Raw genomic sequence first — 9,824 nt, 5'->3', positions numbered from 1 at the left:
TTTTTGTCACACTGCAGCAAAATAAGAAGTCTTCTATGTACCTGTAATGATGACATTCATGTCTACTTAAGCTGTTTTTACAGTTTCTATTTTACTCACAGTTCCATTAACAGTGAAGTTGGAAACATTTTTAAAAGACTAGTAAAGCCAGCAGTCTCCCCCTTGTCAGTTCTTGCAATTTAAGAAAATAAATTCCTTTGAACTGCCTAACAGGGCAAATTAAGTATCAGATGTGATGCTTATAAAGCAGGTATTAACAATTCATATTCATTCCTTAAGTCAGTGAACTGGTAAGAGTAAATCCTCACTGCAATCATGTATGAAATCTGATCCCCTTTGTATGACTGCATATGATATATTCCATTTGTGTCTATAACTTTTAAGCAGTACGTTCTTAATTACACTTCGGAAACTATATCCCCATTTTTAAAACAAGTTGGTTTACAGTGTAAAGAGAATCCAGAGAGTGGATTCTTCCAAGTCTGTTTTCTAAGCCATTTTAAACAGTAACTAGGTTAGCAAGTCAGTCATGTCCACTGTGCTAGATCCAGACCTGGACATATTAAGAAACATTTTGAAGCAGTGTTGAGTAAATAATTTTGGTAAGCTGTAAAACTGCCACATGCAAGGTATACTGTACTATAACAGCTCCAAATCCTTTATAAAAACCTAGCATTCCTTCTTCCCGTTTTATGGTGTTTATGCAGTCTTTCATTCCCTCATACTGAGTATTGATCGGAAGCACTTCATAGCCAAGGTCTGTATTGTCAATTATTGTGCGTGTCCCTTGAATATGAAGGCGGTGTGAAACTGTTTCCAGTGGGTAAAGCATGACATCTGCACAGAGGCTAGCAGCAAAGCTAGCAATCAGTTCTGGGAAATACGCATCCAGCATGCTTTGCACAGAAGTGGAGCTCTCAGTTGGAAGGTTGTGGGTATTATCCCTTTTCAGAACAAACAAAACAATCTTCTGGACAATGGAACTGATGACATAGTGAAGAACTCCATGTAGAGCAGTTGGAAAAGTCAGGACCATCAGAGGAAGGAGACGCTTGCTATGGGGTACTCCCATACCTACAACTCTGCCAATTCCTTCTTTCACGCAGTCCAGGATGCCAGGATTATCTCGAATTATTTCGCTCTACAAGCACAAAGGAGTAGTTACAAGTCAAGCTGAACACTTCAAAACCATCCTGACTTCCACTCTGACATTTTATCACTGCTGAACTCTTTAAAAAAAAAAAAGAGTTAAACATGCACGCTAATGTATCTATGCAGCTGTATAAAAAAAAATCCTTTGCTGTAACACTCTTGATAGCATTCAATTACATTTACTTTTTAAAAAATGAACCCGTTTAATAGAGTTGGGATTTTTTTAATGTACAGCACAGTTATTTGTGTTTCTACCAAAGAAATACAACCTTCAGCCTACTGTTGAAAGTATCAGCCTGCAAAACACTCATGAACTTAAGTGTCTGTTTCTGGAGCAAAACGCCAGAATTGTCTAATTCAACAGTCTAATTCTTTAGTAAGTATGACTGTAATCTCTGAATTTGATTGTACATAGTAAAGACTTCTGTAGCTAAAGCTGAGTTAAAAGGTAATTAAAAAAATTAATTTAATATGTGCAGCTTTGAATGTTTCCATTGCATTATATGCATTTAAAATAGCATTCTTTACCCATGCTGTCTGTGAGTAAAGAGATAATTATTTTGTTCATATAATGAAAATAAAAAATTCACTTACTGAATACTCCACCGTATGAGACTAGGATTAAACTAAAAACAGCTTCCCCTTCTAATGTGTATACAAACTCCAGTTTTATCATGTGGTTTACACACAAAATTCAAGATTTGGGTGTTCTCCCGAATGCCTAAGTCTCTGAGTCCATGAGGGCTATGTCCCAACCTCATGCCAGGACAAACCGCCAGAATATTCCTCAGTACTCCGGGGAAGGACTAACAGCCTGAAAAGCCTTCATGGTCAGTCTGCGCATTAGAGAAACTAGCTCAAATACCTCATAACATAATGTTGTTTCAGATTAAGTACAAGTTAAGCACTGCAACCCCTACTGACTCTTCTCCTGCTCCCCACTACAGTCAACAGCTCTTCAAACCTGTTCTTGCTTTTATCAAACACGCCACCTTGAGGTTGAAGATGTTAACGGCAAAGGCCGAAATATGACAGCTACAAATTTCTAACATTTACAGCTATTTTGATGAAATATATTTACTTGAATAAGTGTCAAATGAATACTGTTGAGCAGTATGGTTTATCAGTATTAAGAAAATCAATGTTAATATACAATTGTAACTAGGAAATTCCACAATTTTTAACTTTTCTGATTTGTTACTGGTCATTGCTCTCTTGCAGCACAGGAATATAACATAAGCAATGTTGCTCCCCTACACCAATTAATACAGCATAAATAAAACCTTCACAAATGCTATCACTACCTTTGTTGTGTTTCTAGTAAGAAAGGTCATGATGATGTTTCTAGGAACTCAAGAATACCTTTCACACAGCATATATATGTAAAAATACACACTTGTGCAGTAAAATACTTGCACTCAGCTGAACATACCAAGGCTAAAATCCTCAGATCTCTGGAATTTTCACAACTAATCCTTTACAGAGATGATCACCTGTCTAAAAGTCTGGGGAAGATGATGTTTTGGCTTTTTGACTGTTTTCCTATTAAGGTGCTTTGTAGCAAAGAAACTTTATGCTTATTTTGCAAATAGAAGACAGACTCTAAATCACATTCTCTCTTATCATTTACTGGTAAACATTTACCCATGTACAACACCACAGGTAAAGTAAGTACAAGTACCAAGATACCTGAATAAAACATTCCATTCTGTGGCATGCTATGAACTCAAGAAACATTAACTGTGTTCTACCACTGTTTCTAGTTCCAGAATTCCAGCATGCTCAAGGTGAAGCCACTCCCCAGGACAAAAGGGAGTTTGAGTTCCAAACAGCTTCCCAGTATGAGACCAGGTAAGTCTCCTAAGTTTTCCACAAATTCCGAGATGCACTCAGTCCATAAGTTAAAATAAGTCAAGAGGAGAGAGGGTTTCTTAAATACAGAGTAACTTTAGAGAAACTGAGTGTGTTGCCTTTACCTCTCCCTGCACGGACATTTAATTTCACCTGTTCTGCTAATGCACAATGTGGCCAATTGAGACAGAAGAGCTTTCCTAGTATCTTCTGTCTTAAATATGTTTGGATCCTCTGCACAGAGCGGAATCCTACGCCCTATGAATCCATGTTGTAAAGTACATGGTGAAACCAAGAAACTGTAGAAGTCAGCCGTGTTTGCTCATTCTCCGCAGAAAAAGCACCATTTTATAGCCATACACCAGCAACTAAACTGTAGGTTTACAACTGGATCTAAATCAGTCTTGACAGTACTTACAACATGCCTATGCTATGAATGCAAATTATGATTTTAATGACTGAATGACATGAGAGTGATTATCCTGCCCTCTCCACGCTTTACAGAAAGAGTTCAATTAGCTGAACAAAGATACTATCACATTAATTAAGAGCTTCTAATTATATAGAGATCACTAGAACAACTACCCTTGACCAGTTCTGCAGAGCTAAACTCCGCCTCCTTCTCCAAAAAGAAATGCAACACCTTTGCCAAAGAAAGTCAGTCTGCAATACAGTGCTACGGGTTACTTTGCAGTTATAGAACAAGCTTAGTGACAGGTCCAGATATTAATTTTCATGGCTAAGGGAGATCTAGACAAAAATTTAAAAATAAAAAGTCGATTGAATGAAAGCAGTCCTGAAAGAGCAGAGTTTAATATTTCATCACAGAAATCCCTGCATTACTGGAAAAACTTTATGGCTGTTATGGGTGTGTGTACTTGCCACTGCAGCAATTTGCCTAGGAAGTCTTAGAATCTTTATATGAGAAAAACCTTATGGTCTAATCTGCTATGTTACATAGAGATGTAACATCCTTATTTCATACACAATATATTCCAACTATCTACATTAAACGTCTTTTCTAATTCTACATTTACAGTTACAAGAGTACACTAATATACCCTTCATAGTAAATATTTTTTTATCTCAGTTAGTGAATCATAAAGCCTCAAGCAAAACAAATGCAACTACTGCAACCCAAACGTGAATTCAAACCCAAAGATTCACTTTTCCACACAATCTAATCTATAAAGAGATTAACAGAATCTTTTTACGTGTTGTAAAAATAGGTAAGTTACCTGTACAGTTTCAATCAGGCTCGCAGAATAAAAAGGCATTGCTATCACATGTGTTAAACTGTAAAAATCAACAAGATAAGAATTAAGGTCATGACAATACTGTAATTTTAGCCAAATTATAATTTAACAAAATTATTCCTGAGAGAAAATTAACAGAGGATAATTCAGGAACTGAAACACACATCAACAAATTGAGATAAATTTTCAGTCTGAAGTTCTGTTAAATACTATTTCCATGTGACCAGTCTGATCCAGGTCTAAAAGAATCTACTCTCTTAAATCAGTGAAGTTCCATACAGACACAGGGATCTAGTAAGAGAAAATAATCCCTGAAAGTGGTGTATGCATGCAGTCAAGATTGTTCAAAAGAATTAACATTTGAAAACTACTATTAGCACCCTGTCAAGTAACCACAGCTGCAGACTAAACTAATATATATTTAGTAGTTTTATTAATGTTTAGATAATAAGACAAAAGGTAGTAACATGTACTATACTTACCCCTTGAGTAAAAGGTGTCCACCTATCTGCTTGAGGTTCCATTTATGTGACAGCTCCCTAAAAAGAAAACCATTTACCTCAATACACATAAGAACATGTAATTCTCAAGGACTTGTTCCATGGGTGTCAACACTCAGTTTTCATACTGGTGTTCTATTATCGGTTTACATCATAGCATTTCCCATATTGGAAAGACACAGCAAAAACATTTCATAAATAACGCTTAAGTTTTAGAAGCTATTTAGGCCTGTCAGACATTCTATCAAAAAAGCTTTCAGTTAATTAATTAATTACTAACGTGTCTGCAGCTCTCACAGCTACTGGTGTTTTGCATTTATTTTGCATCCTTATGTACTAATTCTTAAAGCAATTTTCAGGGAATACTGAAAATCTCAGTATTTTTCCTTTATCGGCATATAAATTTTGGTATGTTTTGGTTTGCTTATGCCTTTTCTTTTCTTTGAGGTTGTTTCTTTCTGCTGTTGTTTCCTTCCTGAAAATCTAAATCCCATTTGGACACAGATAGACAAGACCAAATCAAGTACAAGAGGTCAGACTACAAGCTACATAGTAATTCTGTACAGAAGTAACTCAAGTCGAATTTCTAGTCACACACTTCAAAATATGAACAGCAAATGTCTGCATTTCACTTGTCAGAAAATATAAACCCATCTAGCTCACGAAAACATTCAAATACTACACGTACTTACCATGTATGTGCTAAATACTCTAGCAACTGGGAAAAGATATTTCTGTCCCAAGTGTTGGACATACTAGACTTAGCATTTTTATAAAAACAGTGTTCAGCTTCAATTCTTGTCCAGGAATTGCACTCAGTCACTGCCTGTAGTTGTAACAACTCTAATACAAGAAAGGCAACTCCTTACTCTTTCTGGAGTTGTGTGCTACTAGTGGCTATCACTTTCCTAAATACATAGGGTCAGTCAGTAAATAAGAACAGAAATTCATCTTTGCCATTATGTATTTCGGACCCTTGGTGCACATCCACTGACCAGTAATACTTAAATGGTGTGGAAAATAAAACCAGACAAACTAATGTGTGAAACCTAATCTGTCAATCCACTAGGCCCATCCCTGCAGTGGAAGAACAATTACAGAATGAGTTTGTGTAGTACAGAACCACATTAAAATGTTCACACCCATTTCAGGGTCCCTTTCCTAAAACAGGGGTATTCTTTTATGACACTGTGATATAGAATTGGAATTGACATTTGATTTCCCCATGTCCTTTGGAGCTGGATAATATAGTTAAAAAACCTTTCAGAACAGATTTGCTGGCACTGCTGCTACAAGCAAGAACTTTCATCTTCATATGGCAGCCTGAACATGCATACCACCATTAAAAAGGAAGAGAGAATTCAGCAGACAACTGGTGTCGAATGGTACAGGTACAAGACAACCATTTTAGCCAAATTACTTCCCCAATCCAGTAAATTTCCTGACTTCACATACTGTGTTGGCACAAGGATGTGAGCAGCACTGAGGAACAAATGAGTCAGTTCCAGCAGGGAAGTTTGCTTCTTTTGACAGCAGCACCAGCTTACAAACTACTGAACAACTGGCCCACATGAAGAAAATAATTGCTCACATTTGGCAGAAATCAGAACTATGAAAATATAAACACCGTTAACTTCAGTTACTGAGCAATACTACCAAAGACCAATTTATTAAAATCTTTCTATACTCAGAGCAGTAAGCAGACATAACACAGAGCTCCTAGAAAGAGTCTCTCACCATTTATGAATTACAAGGCTGTCTTTGCCAAGACAACCACACTGTACTTGGAAACACCTACTCAATGTTTGACTGTTCTCATGAAGTAACATTTTTCAAAGAGCCTCACATTTCTAACACTCGGAATGTAAGTCAACAACTGATGACACATTTGTTCTAAGCAGTAAAAAAACCAAACATGAAATACCTTGGCAAAGGTGTAAATTCACTGATGATGCCTTCTGTTCCCAGGGTTATGCCTTGAACAATGAAAGTGCTGCCCATTCCTTTCCAGAGAGCTCTTGGACCCTGTGTTTTGAAATATGCAACATATTTTGACACATGCAATGTAAAACTCAAAAATCTTTTCAGCTTGCAATTATAAAATTTCAGCAAATCCAGACCACACAGCTACAATTCCGCCACTCAACTTTATCACCAAATTCAGATAACAATTCACTTTTCAACTATGAAGAAACTTTTGGTCTTCAATAATTTCAGAGCTGTCAACAATTTTGGAGGCACGTCCCTCACTGTTAATACTGTGTACTATACACTTAACACCATTTTCTATGGACAAAATGAGCTTGACATGTTAAAAGTACACCGATAAGAAATTCAGAAAGTCTTTTCTTACTGTCTTCTGATCTGAGTTTCAGGATTACCATTCCCATGCAGAATTAGAAATTCATTCAGGACTTCTTTGGAAGCAGTCATTTAGATAAGTATCTTTATTCACATAAAGACTGATTTTTTATTTTTTTTTTATAATCCTAATAAAAAATAGTTTGGGGGACCTTTTGATTTCTAACATCTGCAAATACTCCCCACTTTAAAAAGTTATGATTTACAATTATCTTGAAACATTTCTGCAACCATAAAAATGAAAAATTCTTACAATGGCCATGTTTTTAAACACCATCTTCATAAAGAGTTAAAGATGTCAATGTACATATACGCTATAGGAACATTCACTGATCAGATACACCCTGCCACCAAATACTGACCTGTGTCTTATTGATGCAGTACATAATATTGACAATGGTAAATGGAGTGAGATGATAATTCCGAGCATGATAGTTAACCTGTTAAAAATATAAATCATGGCAGTTTTAGAAACACACTTATAAATGTTACAACTCTGAAGAATAAAAGCACTGAGACTGGATGTGGCACTTAGTGCCATGGTCTAGTAACCACCATAGGGTTGGACCTGATGACTTTTGACATCTTTTCCAACTCGGCTAATTCTATGATTTCCAAAGTAACAAATTCATCTCTGTAATTCTGAGTGAAATTTAGGCAAACAGGCAGAACTTTTAAGTATCTGTAAGCTGAAAATTTAAACAGTAAGGCAAGCATAAATTAGAAATTATGAAACAAAGCATCCTGCTTGTAAATGGGGATCTGGGAATTGCTTTGCAGCCTCCAAAACACTTGCTGTAATTCATCTTCCACTGCCCAAACAAAAATGAGCAAAAATTTAAGATAAGCTAAATTTCAGAATGGAAAATATGTATTCCACAAATAAAAACATGTTAGTGTAGAAGCATCTCCCTAAAAATGGTAAAACTCCCTTATACTACACATTTCTGTAAGGGTATGAAAATACAGAAATAGTACAGTACACAGGAGCTCAGACTGAAAGAGGTAATATAAGACATACCTGACACTGACGACGTAGAACGATGCAAGGATGTGCCAACACATTCTCTGTAAATAGGCTTTAAAGGAAAATTGTATTTAATGCATGGGGAGACACTGTAAAATTCTTAGAAAAGGCTTGTTAATCCTTCTGTAACAACATTAGATAACTAAGTGGAAAAACTATTATCTCATGAACTAATGGGGCATTTTTGATAGCTACCTGATAGCTTGCCACACTACAAAAGGGACAAGTTACAAAACACCTGACACATATATTTACTGTGAAAAAGCCCCACAGATGTATGTAACATGCACTTATTTTTATAGGCAGAACGATGTACCAAATTGTTTATGGCCTTCTCCCACAAAATATCAGGGAAAAAAAACAGGCCAGAGCCACATTTATGAAAGGATTATTTCTGGTTTTATATTAATTCTGTGTACCATATTACTAATCAAGACTCTCCTCACCAGGATCTGGTACTGACAGTTGGCTGTTTTTTCATTGAAAACACTACTGACCCAAACCAACTCTCCCTCCACTGCCAGAAGTTGTATTTCAATCAAAACTTCATAGGAAAGTTCTCTCACTTCTACAGTAGGATCCCTTGTTGCAGCCATGCACAGAAACTTTTCAATTCATCTCAAAGTCCCTGAATAATCAGAGTATAGTACCACCTGTATGCAGTTCAAACCTGGGCTAGGGATTAGAAAACTAAAACACCCAGGATTTTTCTAAACATCTCATCTAAGGGCTGCAGGATCATCTGGGGTAGATTTCTTATGGGGATTTTACTCCAAACAAGTACCAACTGACACAGAAAAGTACCAACTGCAGTATTTTAACTATTAAGCTAGTAAGTAGTTTGCTACTACCAAAAGAGGTGAAACTTTGCCTGTACTTCAGCTGCTACCTATTAAGCCTTCCTGGTAGTGGACTCAACTAACCTCATGAAAACTACATGCTCATCTTAGTCCTAGTGGCCATGGTGCTCAAAATGTAGAAAACTGTCATGCTTGATTAAATCAAAGAAATTTTCACTGTATTAGGAAACATCTGTCTTACCGAAAAATATTATTAAAGGTGGCAAATATGAAGGAAGCTTTCTGTTGTTCCTGCCAGACTGCTCAGACAAGGCACACACATCCTGGGCATAACATGAAAACCTGTTTCTAACATTCACTGCTGATATAATATTTTTGAGCAATAGTTAAAGAGAACAGAAATCTAAGTAGACTTTGGGTAGTTGGTTTCTAAAAGCACTTCAACTGCTTGGGTCTATTGACATAAAAACAAGACACAAAAGTGTATATATAGGGTTTACAATACAGAGTTTTACTACTTCATGATCACTGAACACAACTCTTACCTTGCAAGGCCAATACCAAAGCCTGCAAAGCGGTTCAACTGCTCTGGAAAAAAAAAACCTAAACAGATTATATAGCAGTGATAACCACAAAGCAGGAGAAAATAACATGCAGAGGAACTAAAAAAGGAATTTTATCCTGTAATTGCTTCAGAAAATTATGAACACAACACCACAGCATTTATGGCAGCTCAGTAAGAGAGGATGTGATAAAAATTATCCGCCCAGGAATATCTGCACTTTGGACTGCATTTGAGTTTGCACATACTTTTATATATAGAATTATTCTTGTTTTATAGGGAGAAAAAAAGACAGAAAGTGAACAGCAAAACAGA

The 9,824-nt window shown here is 36.3% G+C and overlaps 1 protein-coding gene across 1 annotated transcript; it reads right to left on the bottom strand.

Annotated features, from left to right (window-relative positions):
* Positions 1-386: 386 nt before the first annotated feature.
* Positions 387-9,550, bottom strand: SLC25A46 (solute carrier family 25, member 46; the record flags this gene model as incomplete). Its single annotated transcript, XM_009076301.1, has 7 exons — positions 387-1,141; positions 4,242-4,299; positions 4,742-4,798; positions 6,684-6,784; positions 7,483-7,560; positions 8,142-8,199; positions 9,493-9,550. Coding segments are annotated over 7 exons (989 nt in total), but the record flags the coding sequence as incomplete, so codon positions are not given.
* Positions 9,551-9,824: the final 274 nt, after the last annotated feature.

This window comes from Acanthisitta chloris, unplaced genomic scaffold (assembly GCF_000695815.1).
Source record: "Acanthisitta chloris isolate BGI_N310 unplaced genomic scaffold, ASM69581v1 scaffold26246, whole genome shotgun sequence".
Classification (NCBI taxonomy): Eukaryota; Metazoa; Chordata; class Aves; order Passeriformes; family Acanthisittidae; genus Acanthisitta; species Acanthisitta chloris.
This window is presented reverse-complemented; position numbering and strand designations above follow the sequence as displayed.